This window comes from Papaver somniferum, chromosome 5 (genome assembly GCF_003573695.1).
Source record: "Papaver somniferum cultivar HN1 chromosome 5, ASM357369v1, whole genome shotgun sequence".
Taxonomy (NCBI): domain Eukaryota; kingdom Viridiplantae; phylum Streptophyta; class Magnoliopsida; order Ranunculales; family Papaveraceae; genus Papaver; species Papaver somniferum.
Window position 1 is genome coordinate 213477581 of NC_039362.1, and position 16275 is coordinate 213493855.

At 33.8% G+C, this 16275-nt stretch overlaps 1 protein-coding gene and 1 long non-coding RNA gene across 2 annotated transcripts; one reads left to right on the forward strand and one right to left on the reverse strand.

Annotated features, from left to right (window-relative positions):
- Positions 1-615: 615 nt before the first annotated feature.
- On the reverse strand, positions 616-1939 carry LOC113278655. Its single transcript, XR_003325609.1, has 3 exons — positions 1855-1939; positions 1020-1093; positions 616-633 (listed from the first exon to the last, which is right to left on the reverse strand). It is a non-coding gene; the product is annotated as an uncharacterized LOC113278655 (long non-coding RNA).
- A 4352-nt stretch (positions 1940-6291) lies between these two features.
- Positions 6292-10001, forward strand: LOC113280745 (putative disease resistance protein RGA3). Its single transcript, XM_026529332.1, has 2 exons — positions 6292-6619; positions 9975-10001. Exons 1-2 carry the CDS (start codon positions 6326-6328, stop codon positions 9999-10001), a joined length of 321 nt encoding a protein of 106 aa, XP_026385117.1. The 5' UTR covers positions 6292-6325.
- Positions 10002-16275: the final 6274 nt, after the last annotated feature.

Sequence of the window (16275 nt, forward strand, 5' to 3'; positions counted from 1 at the left end):
AACTAGAAGTTACACATCCACTTAGCTTGTGTAACTGAGAGTTACACATCCATAATAAAGCACAAACGGGAGCTAATACCAGCAGATTAATGAGGATAATCGGACATACCTGTATGAATTGAACATATCAACAACACCTTGGATATCAAAAGCCCATGTTTCATGGTCCCCAGATTTCATAAGGTTATTGCCAACCCACTGGGAAAGTGATTTGAAGAACCCAAGCTCCATCATGTAATCTACAAGCCACCTGAGTTTTAGAAACATAATATGACATGTTAGATAGTTGATCTACTAACGTCAATTCTGTTACGAAGGTATGATTTTCCATGAAAGAAGAAAACACTTCCAAATGTGTTGTTCACTGGCAGTTCATGAACTCCAAAAGTCGTCCACCTTTACAGTGGATCCATATATATGGTAGTGTAGTTGGATGTATATATCAACTTCCCAATTGCACAAATGTAAACTGTAGTATACATAAGTACAACAAAATGAAGGAGAATAACTCTTACTTTCTTGATGGGATTTCTGAGGGTAAACTTTGCAAGGTCTGGAAAACCTTCTCAACTTATCCATCACTCTCTTCAGGATTTACATCTCCAGGTACATATTCCAGTACCCAAAGTTGTTCTGCATCAAGGAAGTGTAGAAAACTTCATTACATGGAAGGATGGACATACTGGGTTTATTAGCAATTGAAAGAAGTAAAGATCTCAAAAAAGGTTTTGTATGTCCTTCTTCACATTTTGTAACAATTTTGTTTAGTAAAAACTGAGAATATGTAAATAAACATATTACCAGATCCAAATACTTCATCTACATTTCGTATCCTTAAATTACAAAAATTAAACAACATCAATAAAACCAAACAACAGAAGCAATTCATCAAACATTTAAAACTCAAAAACAAAATTATCAGATGTTGGTGATACCGAATCTCCAGATGAAAATTATTACTATTAACATCTCTTCATTAGTTGTTTCCAAAGCAAAAGAAGAATCATATTTTGAATCACCTGTGAATGACGATTAGTTGTTATCTTCTTTATTTCTGTTGTTGTTGAAGATCTTCATAGTTCCATTGTTGAACCTGCACAATAAGTAAGTCCTAAGGTTTAAAACATCGTTACATACATGACAAACAACAAAGAAGAGGAAATCCCAACTTAAAAAAACCTTGAAAAAAATGAAAGAGATGAAACAATAACTAATTAGATTATAGAAGACTTCTGACTTGAATGCAGACTGAGAAGAGATGATGAAACCTTAACTTGAGATTCACAAGCTTTAATTTCAGATTCAAAATAAAATTGAAATAATATTTGACTGATTCGAATTCATAGATTATTTGATGCTCAACTATTTTATCTATTGAATCAAATCCATTCAAATCTATAAATAACTACATCATAACCAGGATGAACTCCAAAAATGCACCAAAATTCCAAAACACCGAGAATAAAATTTCGATTTATCATCGTTTCTAACAGATCTTCTTCTTCTAATAACAAACGCGCAGATGATTTACTATCATTCTGTCAGATCTAAAAAAGCAAATGAAATCAATGAAAGACATATAAACCTAGAAACTTTATATGAATCTTCAAACAGAAAACTAAATTAGAACGAAATCTCTGCATAAAAATTGAAATCAGATTACGAAATCAACCGATTGAATTGAAATTTTTCCTGTTCGATTTGATTTTCTACGAGAATCTTCATATTCAGTTCCTGCTGATGAATTTTCATTGAATCTCCGAAGAATAACTGATGTTGATTTCGAATTTATGTTTAGATAATCATGATCTTTTTTTGTAAAGGTCAGATATAAGTTATGAAATCATTACTCACTGGAAATTTCGATTAGAAATCGTGTTCTCGGCCTGTTTCTTCGTCTGAGAGAGAGAGCAAACCCTGAAACTTTTTTCTCTGCAACCGAGCGAGAGAGATGAGAGAGATGAGAGAGAAAGAAAATGAAGAATGAATGGATCTTATGATTTTTCTCTTGTATATATTGAAAAGGGTAAATTTGACATTATGAAAATGTCACTTTATTATCAAGCCCTAAAAATTAAAGTTCTGGGCCTAGAAATATCAAAATGTGAAAGAATGGAGTTGACAATGAAGGATCCATTTTGTTGGGTTTCTATGTGTTGAACCCATATAGTAGGGGGTTATAGTATTTTTCACAAATAATATCAACTCCAAAAGTATGAGAAGATCTCCAAGATTTGGGTTTAAAAAACAAGTTGATCAAAATATTCTTCAAAATTGATGAATTATTTGTTATAAAAGCCATTAATATGTCTTGTAGTCTAGTTGCAGAGGAAAGTGATTTTCTCATAAGATAAAATCCTTTTACCTTGAAGTACTCTCATCTGTTTTTCATGCATTTCGGAATTCGGAAATAAATCTCAATCGACAAACTAGGATTTTAATTCAGGATTCCATTTTATGTTCTTTAGACTAAGTTTTATGGGCTAGATTGAGATGCTAGATTGAGCCACTCTGGATAACTGCAGTGCATATTCATAATGGTCTCCTCGGAATACACACTCTCTAGCCATGGTTGCCAAACATATAATGTACTGGTTCTAGTTTCAATTTGTGCTCTTGCATTGGACACTGAGTGTTTCTTTGTATCCTTTTGACCTCCTCTTTGGCCTCTTTTCCTTGATTTAATGTTAGTCTTCTTGAAGAGACTAATCTTTGGGAAAACATCTAGGTGTACTCTTCCAGGTGTCTGACAAAGTAAGGATTGCATGTTGCGGAAGTAATAATAGTACCAATACTCAAGTACCATAACCATGCAAGATAAATCCTTCCCATTGGCTGGCCATTTATCAAAAAATTTATAGGTATTACCTAAGGAAGCTATACCCAAACCATATTCCCCAACTCTATCCAAACCATCCAACAATAGAACCCAACGTTTATCTACTCTTCCACTAGAACCCACAAGAAGAAAATGACCAAAACACCAAAGAAAGAATGCTCTTGTCAATACATCCGCATATTCAACATTGTTGGTATTTTCTCTACTTTTAATGTAGCTTCTTAAGATAGACAGTGACATTGTATTTTTCTTACTGTTCCAGTTTTCAAGTCCCTTTAAATCTTGAAAATAAAACTCATCCAAACCAACATATGTTAGCTCACCCAAAGCCGGCATAACTACTTGATGTTTCGTAGGGTCAATAATGGGAATTCCCATTAACATATACCAATCTACAGGAAGAATTCCAAGCTCAAACTCTCTAAAATGAAAGCTCTTGGTTTTTTTCCAGCATCTCTAAGCTATGGCTTCAACTAAACCTCTATCCGCATTGTCAAAATTAGACTCAAAGACAGAAAAAAACCCACAATTATCACAATATTGTCGTGATCTTGGATTATCTTTCACTACAATTTGGTATAGGATTTCAACCTCATTAAAACTGCCTCTAAAGTTTATAGCCCGACTATCAGTCAAATTATAAGATACATCCCTATCTCCCTTTGCTGATACTATATCCAAAGCATCTATATGTTCTTCCATATTCATACTACAATCAATAACAAAAGAAAATAAAAAAAAACAACCACATTTTATTATTTTCATCATAATCATGTAAATTTGATACAAATTCATAAAAATTTACCTACAAACGATTCATACAAATTATCATTCATCTTCATCAAAAATAATCAAAATTTCATTATTATTTTACATCACAAATAATCAAATTAATCCACAAAAACAAATTTCATCACAAAAATTCAAATTAAATCATACAATACTAAACATATCATCTAAATCATCTAAATAACAAATACCAATCATCAATTTCATCAAAAATATCATGATAATCGAAAAAAAAAAGAAAAAAAAGAAACCTAAAATTTCAAAATCTTACCCAATTCGATTTCATGAACCGTTTCGCTCCAAAACAATATCAAATGATTCCAATCGTGCTGATGTTCAAAACCACAGAGCGATTTGATCAGAAAATCCCTGGAACGAATTCTCTACTACATGCATGTTAGGAGGTTTTTGGGTGAGGATGAAAGAAAATGGGGAAGAAAGAAGAAGATCGATCTTCTGTGAGATTAAGTCGATTTATGTGACGCGGAATGGTTTAGCGCCAGGCGATGAATGATACATCGAATTGACCAAATTGACTGGTCAAGCGCAGATTCGTGCAACGAAATGCTCTGACGATGAATGGTTCAGCGCTGGACGCTGTTTAGTTCAGCAACTAGCATGCTAAATTAACACTACCATAAGACTTAGGTGGTGATGCTAGCTGACGTGGATTGCTAGCCTAACTGCTAGACTAGCACCCATAAGACTTATCCTTATAATAGAGAGAGGAAGTAATCAATCGGTAACTGATTTTACAAAGCTATCTAAATTTTCTCGCAAAAGCCTCCATTAATGGTAGCTCGGTGGTAATAGTGATGGTGGTGTGTCGGAGAATGGTGGTGGATATAATAAGATAACCGAGAGAAGGAAAGAAGAACATATATAATTTGATGATAGGGAGAAATATACATTGTCATTCATTCAACAAACACCTGGTAACATTATCCCCTACATGTATTATGTACTCCCTCCGTCCCTAATATATAGGCGGAAAAGTGAATTTTTCTTAGAATAAGAAATTTTATTGATTTCCTATATTTCCATCCTCTTTTCTGTTTTATCCTTTGTACAATATCCAACATTAGAAACAAAACTTAATTATAATTGTAACTACCTACGATAAATAAGGGTAATATATGAAAAAATCCATCTTGGAATTGTAAGTCCGTCTATCTAATGGGGCTACAATTTTTTACAACTCCGCCTATATAGGGGACGGAGGGAGTACATCTCATTGCCAGCTGATTTTTAACCTGTACGGCTGCACTTGTGAATGTAATTGAACGATGTTCGTCTTCAGTCCATCATCGCCGGGACGAGAGCTAGTTTTTGGATTTTCAGTGGTGGGAGACAGTGAACGGCGGTGGTCAACCACTGTTTTTGCTTTTTCAAAATAGCTACTTTTTGGTCCATTCACACTGAGACAAGTCAATATAATTTTGGCCCTGTATATAGCTTTACTTGGCCTTGTGTACAACTGCAGTCCTAAGTAATTACTACCTGAAACCACAACTTCTAGGAGCAAGTCTTATGGTGGAATCCAACTTATTCCAAGTATGGAAAAATCATGGAATGTCAAGTCTAGTGGCTTCCAAGTTGGGATCTTTCACAGAAAATCCAAGCAAGGTTCCATAGTTTGGTGGAAGGGTCCGTGGAATCCATCTAAACGCCAATAAGAATAACGTTTTTTTTATCCATAGATTTAAAATCAGTTGTTGAAATCTAACGGCTGAGAAAAAAGATCTATTCTTAATATCGTTTTTTTAACGCTATTAATAATAACATTTTTTTAGTGCTATTAAGAATAGCGGTTTCACTATTCCATCACTACACTTTCCATCCAGAATTCTAAATGCTGAGGTGGTGTGGAAGATGAAACTCTTCCACCATAAGACTTGCTCTAACACTCTTTTTCTCCTTTTTTTTTCCTGAAACTTAGGTCTAATGTGATTATGTGAAGCATAATAATCACTAGCAAAGACACCAATAATTTTATACCCTTTCCTAAAATTAGTTGATTTTTGTGATTCAAAAATACCTGGATTGGTTACTCAATACAGTTAGGGTAATGGGAGCTGAAACTGCAGAAAAATCTTAACCATCAAATCCATCAGGTGAATCACCCATGTAAGTCTCTAGAAACAAATTTCAGGTTTTTAATTTCATTTTGGGTCACATTTTTTCTTCCCCTTAGTTTGCAATTTCCCCTTAATTTTGCCCTTGTCATTTTCAAACTGTATTTATTTGACCCAAATTAAAGTCAGAGTAATAAAACAGACTGAAAAGTTCATGTGTTTTTCCCTCAAATGAATAGAAAGTGATATTTGCATTGTATCAAAGAATTTACATTTTACAATTTCGTTACAGATATTACAATTTTATTGTGCAGTATATGAATTTTAAACCCCACTGGTTTGAATTATGCAGGTGAGAATTGATGAGAGGTAGATTTGGAGAGAGTTGTGTGGTTGCAACTTGCAACACCAAGGTCAGGTCTGTATTGATCAGCAAAATAGCCAAGTCAAAGTCTTTTCCTTCTTCAATTATATGTCTTGTCTTATTTTCTTGTGTGTGGATAAAATTCCATTCGTGGTTCATAGTCCTAGATATTTATCATTTCTGAAAACTATTCTGAGTCTTGCAATAATTTTGATACCCTTTAGTCCAAACACACAAAATTTTCTTCTCTGCGTTATAATGCCGATAATTGAAGGAATTCTTGTTAACGGTGTAACTGAAATTTTGAAGAAGTTGATTCCTTTTATAATTCAAAATATTTGTGTTGCAAAGGGTTTTAAAACTGAGCTGAAAAATCTTCAGGTTACTTTGGAAGTAGTACTAACTGTGATCGAGGATGCTGAGACGAAACAAATTGATGATATTTGGTTGCAAAGGCATAAAGATGTTGCTTATGAAGCTGAAGACATACTTGATGATTTCTCATATGAAGTCAGGCGAAGGCAGCATGAGGCAGTACGCGAAAGAGACAAGGTATGTGACTTTGTCTCAAAATCCTCCAACCCAATTTTGTTTGGCTGGAGAATGGGTTTTAAAATCAGAAAGATCAATTGGAAGTTAGGTAAAATTGTTATTGATGCTGATATTAAGTCCAAATTGTCACCTAACAATACCAGTAGTACTAGTGCTCATAAACAATGTAGTGTTCAACTAGAACGAGAAACCACTTTTTATGTCAATGATACAGAAATTGTTGGAAGGAAAAATGAAAAATCAGAGATGAAAGATTTGTTGGTCAATTCGTCATCCCTGGTAGATGAAAACCTTTCCACTGTATCTATAGTGGGAATGGGGGGACTTGGGAAGACGGCATTGGCTCAACAAGTTTACAATGATGACTTGATCAAGAGACATTTTGAACAAAGAATATGGGTATGTGTCTCCAAGGATGATTCTTATTTTAGTGTTCATAAAACTTTAAGTGATATCCTTGAGGGATTCCTTCAACCATCTGATGACGAAGAAAATAAAAATCAATGGAAAATGTTGGGGATGAATACTTCAGCAACTTGTTGTCAAGTTCATTTTTTCAAGATGTGAAGAATGATGAGTGTGGAAACATTGTTTCGTGCAAGATGCACGATCTTATACATGATCTTGCACTAAGTGTATCGAACTGTGAATGCTTGCTCTCGAAAGCCAGTAAAATGAGTGATGCTCCTAGTGTTCGTCATTTAGGTTTGGTTTTGGATGATGACAGATTAACAGTATCTCAAAATTTCTTGCGCAAGTCTAAAAGGTTGTGTACTCTTCTTACATTTCTAAGAGGCCGTAGTGAAGATATTGAGGGTGTCTTCAGCGAGTGTAAACACTTGCGTGTACTAGATGTCAGTGGTTCATTCATGGGTGATAGTTTACAGGTTTCTGTGGGGAGATTGAGACATTTAAGGTATCTTAATATTTCATTTCCGAAAAATTATCAAAGTCATGAAACACTGAATGAAAGGTCCATAAGTGTTCTTTATAGCTTGCAGACACTAGTATTAAGTGACTGGGATTCTCTTCGAGAGCTTCCAAGCAACATTGGATTTTTGAAGCACTTGAGGCACCTTTATCTCGAACGTTCCAAAATTAAGGTACTGCCAGATTCTATCACTAGCTTACATAAGTTGCAGACATTAAATCTTTTTGGGTGTACTTATTTTCTAAGGTTACCTGTAAACATTGGTATCATGAAAAATCTAAGGCATCTTAATTTATACAGCACTGGGATCAGGGAATTACCTAGGTCAATTACTTCTTGCTCCAATTTGGAAAAGTTACAGCTTGGTGAAAGCTACCTTGAAGACCTGCCTGATGATTTAGGTGAGTTGCAAAATCTAGTGTTGCTTGACGTTTCGTCTACAGCGATTAAAGAAGTACCTGAATCTATAATTCTTCTTAGGAATTTGATGTCATTAAGCTTCAGCTATTGTAGAAACCTTCATAATTTACCCAGAGATATTGGTTCTGCTACGAGACATGTAAGGATTCTGGACATTGGCACCACACAGATAAGAACACTACCGGATTTGTACGAACTCTCCAATTTAGAGTATGTGGACTTAGGGAAAGCTGCGCTTCCGAGGGACATAAGAAATTGGAACAAGTTGGAACATCTCAAGTACGATGGTCATAGGAAAATGTCATCCAAAGGTCTAGGACAGCTGGCCAAGTTGAAAACCTTGCATGAATACATTGTAGGCGAGGGGACTGCAGTTGGAGAACTAAGAGACCTAAGCCTCCTCAGAGAGACCTTAGAGATTTATAATCTTGAGAATGTGAGAGGTGGAACAGAAGAAGCCCGTTGAGTGAATTTTAAATCAAAAGCAAAATATCTCAAGTTTGGAATTATACTGGAGTAAGATTTTCTTATGCCCGTAATATTTCAATTTCTCCAATGTGTAATATATTTCTACCAAAGAAGATCTCTTTATCATCCACTGCATATGGAAAAGACGGTTAGTTATTATATTTTTTCTCTTATAGTTTATACTTTTTTTATAGTTTATTAATTTTCATCAAAATTTCTTTTTATCCAATTGGTGTTTTTAAATCTGGGTTATTGAGAAATGTTTCAGATTTTTGATTTTTATTTTGTGGTTTTAGGGTTAATTTGTGTAAAGATTAGATTAGCGCTCATTAGATTCATCAAATGGTATTAAAGCGCAATAGCTGCAGCGTTTTCAACTTAACGTTTCTATTTCTCCCTGCTCTTTGAATTAAAATTTCATTTTTAAATTTGTATGGTGAATATTTTTATTTTTCCCCAATTAATTTTATTTTAGATTATTAAGTTATGTTTGAATTTGACTTTGTGTATCCCACTTTCTCTTCACAAGAACTATGAAGGTTGATTATTTTTCAAATTCTATATGTTATTCTTAATCCTGTAAATTTACTTTTTGGTATGATTTCCAAGTCTCACTTGAAGTGTTAATACGTGAGCACTACCATTTGAATTAGCTTAGATTCATCAAATGGTATTAAAGCGCAGTAGCTGCAGCGTTTTCAACTTAATGTTTGTATTTCTCTCTGCTCTTTGAATTAAAATTTATTTTTAAATTTGTATGGTGAATATTTTTATTTTTCCCCAATTAATTTTATTTTAGATTATTAAGTTCTGTTTGAGTTTGATTTTGTGCATCCCATTTCCTCTTCACAAGAATTATAAAGGTTGATTATTTTTCAAGTTCTATATGTTATTCTTAATCCTGTAAATTTACTTTTTGGTATGATTTCCAAGTCTCACTTGAAGTGTTAATACGTGAGCACTACCAGTTGAATTAGCTTTTAGTTCATCGTACTTGTTTTTGTGTTTATAGCAATCTTGCCGGCTTTAGCTAACCTAAAGTTTATCACCTTCTGTAGACCTCGAATATGGGCAAATGGAAGTTGATTCTACGAACCAAATACCAAAAAATAGATATTTTCTGTATTCAACTGCACAAATTATTTTAAGGTATTATATTGCAATGTGAATAATTATAGAGGAGATCCATTCGTCGATTAGGTTCTTTGATTTTCTTAATTTGATTTCACAAAAATGAAATTTCAAACATTTATAAATTAGTCTTATTTTGTTGTCCTTCGTTTACTTTGGCACTCTTGGTTTTACAATCTTTGGTCCATTTTTATTGTATTGATAAGTTGGAGTTTTTTGGTTGTTTTTCATTTATTGTATTTGTTGTTCTGGTGTGTGTGTGTGGTGATTTTAGTGCTTTTCTTACTTGAGTTAGATCTGTTAGCAGTCTAATTAATTTCTGAATTTTAAGTTAGTTTATAAAATATTTTAAAATCTTGCCTTTGCATTTAGCTGTATTATCATTTCAATTTTTTAAATTTGCAGGTACATCGGAACTTTTTCGGAAATTAAATACCACTTAAAGCAAGGGAGAAGGGACACAGGTTGGTTTTCTCTGTCGAGGTAAATACCAGTATTTGATTCGTACATTGAGGTTTGGTAAAAATATTTTCGTTACGTATTCCGGATGAATTTAGCATTGCTAGAGTCCATTGTAGCAATGTTGACGAAGTATAATATAGGATATCGTTATTATTAACATGTTATTTAGGGGGTTTGCGCAAGGTCATATTCGTTTTCCCGATATATATAAGGTCGGGTAAAAGGTTTATTCGTGTTTCTGTACTGTTGGTCTCACTGCAAGCTACTTTTAGACCCTGAATACCAATTGAGCTCGGATAAAGTATAAAAGTTCGGTATTTTTTCCGAGGGACCTACTATATGTTCAGTTCATACAATTCTCAATAAATTTCAAGCTCAGTTTTGTACAACACTGAAAATGATATAATACCCTGCTCCCTTCCCCCAATTCTTTTCCCCGCCTATGTATCAAGCATCTATTGGTTAAATCCAATAATAATGAGACCCCCTGTTAATCTCAATCCAGGGATCAAGGGATAAGAACCATGACACCTAATGGGGGAAGGAGAGTGGGGGAAGTGTAGCAGCTTCGGTATAACACCACCGAGGTAGGAGCAAATGTAAATTATCAATTATTTGAATGTTTTGACATAAGATCTACAGATGTTGATATGGACAAGGAGGTTGTAGAATTGTAAGTTTCTCATATCATTTGGCTCTTTTAACTCTTTATCCATGTACTTCGAAATAAGATATTATCAATTATCAACAGTCTCTATATTTCAGTTTTTACAGGATAACTGAAAGTCAGAGTTTGTGCTATTAGTGTGTTACTTTATAATTATACCGATATCGGTCTGTGAAATCTATTTGTTGGGAATTCGCCGAACAAGGAAAATCTAGAAAATATTTTATGAAAAATATATTGGTGGTGTCCAATAACAACATAGATTATGAATTGAGATTGTGGTGCATGCCGAACGTCGGTTGGTTCAATAAAAATTCAATTTTTTCAGGGAATAAATAATCTGTTGGTTGATGATTTATGTTCATGGTAAAATGATGGTGGCATGTGTCATGTTATTTAATGAGACTAAAATTAAATCTTACATCTCTTTCCGATATCGTACTTAGTTCCCTACCCTTTTTTTATTCTCAAGTGCCTATGATTCAATCGGGATAAGATCATGTTGAGTTGGTGTGTCACTTTCGTATAGATTAGTCGTTTGAGATCAATTATGTTGAGTAATTTATTTTAATATTGTAACAAATTAGAAAGCCTGTACGATAGTCACGAAGAATTTCCTTAGGCACAATATTTTCTTATAAAAGTTAATTGGTAACATTATCCCATAATGAATATAGATATGCAACTGGAGAAAGTTTGGAACACCAACAACACTACCATCTTATATTAAAAAATTACTTTCTCTTGCATTTGGTCGTTGCAGCAATCTCACTTCAAACTACTCTTTTAAATAAGCTATTAAATTTCATGTCTTTTTAATATAATGTGAAACCGATATTTTTCCTCAAATTATACAGGTGAACTATTGGAACTCATGCTTTTGTAAATAATTTTTTCCGTTTGATCGTTGGCATGTTTATCTCGATGAAAGATTTCCTAACAACAATCCATTTATACAGATATCGGCAATCATTCTCGGTATGGAATGGGTTATCTTAAATAGTTGGTTAGACATAGGTTAAATTTGTCCTCCTGTAGTCATCAAGCATTAATGTTCCTTTCAAGGTTATGTACAAAATGGTGTGCATACATGTATGCTCTTTGATTTCTGAAGTAAGTTGGATGTTAATCCTATATTTTTGTACGCATAGGAAAAATTGAAAAAGTGTGTATGGAACCGCGACATGTTGGATTTTGGGAACACGAACACCAGCATACGCATCATCTCTTATATTCTTTTTCTCTCTGTATACAATTTTTAGAACTTATATTTCAAAGTTTCAAAGAACTTAAAGGTATTGGAATAGTATGGGTTAGCAATCATGTAAAAGTTGTTGTCGTTCAATTTTGATGTTTCCATATTTTACAAATATTTAAGAAAAATTCCACAATTTCGCTATTTATTATCTTTATATTTTTTTGGTTAATTATTAGTCTCAAATTATGCATTCAAAACAAATTTAAGTATGCTTCAACCAACTAAAAAAAGAACAAATTTATGTCAAAATATGTGATTGTTTATTAGAGATCATCACTAAAACAACGTCTTGAGAAGCGTGTATACCGTACGTATGTAAAAAAGTAAATTCTAACAACACTAGGAAAAAATGACACAATGTAGTGACGCTGGAGTTAGATTGAACAAGACATATGTCGAAATACGATAAGAAACAATCATTCGGAAACACCGAGAATAAATTAAATCCCGTGCGGTGACAAAACAGAATGGGTTTTTGAGCTTGGACGGTCGGATAACATTTTGTGAGACAAACGTTTCATCCGACCATCCCAGTCTCATCCCAACGAAAGACATCCGACGGTCGTCGTTTCTGTAACCCTTCTCATTATGAATCCAAATTTATTAATCTTTAATTACTGCATCATCTCTTAACTCAAGATATTCAAAAAAACATTAAATGAAATCATAATATATCATATATGCATTAATTGGATTTAGTGGTGGCATGATGAATCTAATGGGAAATGAGATTTATTTATTTATTTTTATTCACAACTCATAAGTGAGATATGCATACACACTATTACTTAAATGATTTTGTGTTCGTTTTTGGATAATGTATATGAATAATTTTGCAATGTATTTATAGACATTATTTTCCCTTAAAACAAAATAGAAAACTATTTTGCAAAGGAACATGATTTAAAGTCCGGAAAAAATAAAAATTACACCAGTCAGATATTATATTAAAGCAGTGTCGTTACGACACGAGCTATCTCTAGATATTTATAGGACTCTCTGTTAATCACATGTCGTGCCGTTACGACACAGGTTACTTCTAGTCTATTCATATAATTCAAATAAATTAGAGGTTGTCCATAAAACAAATCGGCTCTTCACTGCCAGCCTAATTAAACCAACTAATAAAGGAGATTCAAAGTTCATATCGACTCTTATCTTGAATCTGATTCCGGCATAGTGGTATGAATCATATGAATATAATGCAACTATCCAATTTTCCGTCGTTCATAATTTTCATTTTGGATACTACCGATACTTCATATATAAAGGGCAATGTTGAGTATAATATATCCTCACCTCAATCTGCATCGGACAAATATGATTAGACAACAAGGATGTTCCATGTGAAGCCCGAAGAGCTGAAGGTAGATCTTTTTACCAAATCAATATTTGGCAGAATTACTGTCCATGTGTATTTTGTTAAATTTCAAAAAGGAGGTCTAGCTCACGTTCATATGTTAATTATTTTGAGGGATGATGAGAAGTTACAAGGAACAAATGATTATGACAAGGTAGTGAGAGAAGAATACCTGACCCTATTGAAGAGCTAAAATAGTGGACGATTCACGGTCCATGTGGTAGTAAATGCACGAGAGATGGTAAATGTATAGACCTGTTGTACCTTCTTATCGAGAGTCTAGCACAGTCGAATGAACTTTCCATAAAAAAAAAATCAAAACAAATTAAGTAAGTTGAGATCAGAAAAAAGTAAGTAAGTTTAGAAACATGTATAAGTCATGGTAGTAAGTTGAGAAACAACCATATATAAACTATAATACAAAACAAAATGGGTTTTTAAGTTTGGACGGTTGGATAATATTTTGAGAGACAAATATTGTATCCGACCATTCCAGTCTCATCTCGACGAAAGACATCCGACTGTCGTTGTTTCTGTAACCTTCTCATTATGAATCCAAATTTATTAGTCTTTAATTATTGCATCACCTCTTAACTCAAGATATTCAAAAAAACATTAAATGAAATCATAATATATCATATATGCATTAATTGGATTTACTGGTGGCATGATGAATCTAATGGGAAATCAGATTTATTTATTTATTTTTATTCATAACTCATAAGTGAGATATGCATATACACTATTACTTAAATGATTTTGTGTTTTTTTTTTGGATAATGTATATGAATAATTTTACAATGCATTTATAGACATTATATTCGCTTAAAACAAAATAGAAAACTATAAGGAACATGATTTAAAGTCCGGGAAAAAAAAAAAAATTACACCAGTCAGATATCGTATTAAAGCAGTACCGTTAAGACACGAGCTATCTCTAGATATTTATAGGACTCTCTGTTAACCTCATGTCGTGCCGTTACTGCACGGATTATTTCTAGTCTATTCATATAATTCAAATAAATTAGAGGTTGTCCACAAAACGAAGAGTCTCTTCACTACCGGCCTAACTAAACCCACTAATAAAGGAGATTTAAAGTTCATATTGACTCTTATCTTATATCTGATTCCGGCATAGTGGTATGAAGCATATGAAGATAATGCAACTATCCATTTTCGGTCGTTCATAAATTTTCGTTTTGGATATTACCGATACTTCTTATATAAAGGGCAATGTTGAGGATAATATAGTGTCACCTCAATCTGCATCGGACAAACCTGATTAGACAACAAGCTTGTTTTGGTTACAACTTCGGTATTCAATAAAAGCTTGTTTTGGTTACAACTTCTTCATCCGAATTCGGAATGACCTCATTATTTTTGCATTCTTTTTATCTTTCAATTATCTTTAAGATGATGACGAGAAATCCTTAATTTGAATGTGTTAAGATCGGTATTTTACCCTTCTCTTGATTTTGAGCGTTTTGCTCCTTTTCGTCGCACTTCTTCCACTTATCTTGGACTTGGACACTTGGATACTTGGAATAATTCTGTTCCTATCTCTTTTCAGAACTTTGTAGATCCTTTTTGGATGATTCACCTATTAGAGTAAAATGAGATAAAACAAGAGTAATAATACGAAAATATGCAAGAATAATAGCTAAAGCAAGTATGGAATGGATACTAAAATCATATGAATTATGCACTTATCACCTTGTTGTTTCAAATATAAGTTTTCCTGTGTTTGAGATATATAGGTATTACAGTTTTTGAAGATTCACCTGATTCTGATACTGCAGCTGGAGATCATCAACAGAGTACTCGTGTATTCCCGAAAGGAAACCCAAAGCCTAGTCTTACGTCGCTGACGCTCTTTAGGCCAGGAACATTCACTATTGATGTTCAGTATGCCGATGCAACTGATCAGTTGCAAGTACCAGCGAGGATTAACACATACACGGTAACTATTGATTTTGCAATGGTACTTAATTATTTGCAGTTTGTGGTGCTTGAAGGAGACACTTCTAACCTTGATGTTTTCAGTTTTGATAGTTGGTCCTTTTCAATCAAAGCATGGCTAGCGTTCAAAGATGAATGTTAAATCCCAATTCAATCTCCATGGCACTGTCTCTATTGATCCACCAAATGTAAGTTTTGAACACCATGATAATTCAATGGATAGTGAAGTATCCAAATGCATGCTTCATTTGTATATTTATTTGTCTTAACGTGGAGGTGCATTTGGTTAGTTCATCTCCTAGAAGAAGAGGAAAAAGATATTCCAGTTTGAAAGGAGCCTGCCAAGATGGAGACTGACGCTTCACAAAATGTAACACCTTCCGTAGTTGATGTCATTATGCAAGATACCAAGGATGGAGTTGAAATGGTGCTCCTGAGTCTGGAGAGAAGCCTGTGGAGATGGAAACTGATACTTAGGTGATTGTTTTTCTACTTACGTTATACAATGCATCGTGTCCTTATTCAAGTTTTATCTCTTGGGCTGAGCAGTTAAGTTCTCAAGATTCAGGGTTATGAAGGTAAAAAATAAGAAAAATAAATTTGTTTCTGTACTCTAGGGTGTATGAAGTATGTGGCTCAAGGTTAACAACATGTATGAGGATTACACTCGCTTGTTTGGAGAAATGGATGACCTTTGTAAAGAGGCTTCTAGTATGGTGAGTTCAAATTTTGGATCCGAAGGTTTAAGCTCCTTGATATACCAAGCGTACTGGCTCAACTGGGAGTCATAAACCTGCATGCATTTGGACATGTTACCTAGTTACCGATTCCAGATAGCTCAGTTCTCACCTCATCAGCTGAACACAATGGGTATTCAGCTGCCTTATTTTGATAAGGACAGTGTATTGTATCTTCCTGTTCCAGGATGATACTAAGAAGCTAAGCAGGTAATACGAATGCATGTATGAAGGCAACCGAGAAGGAGTTTGAAAAGTCTCCT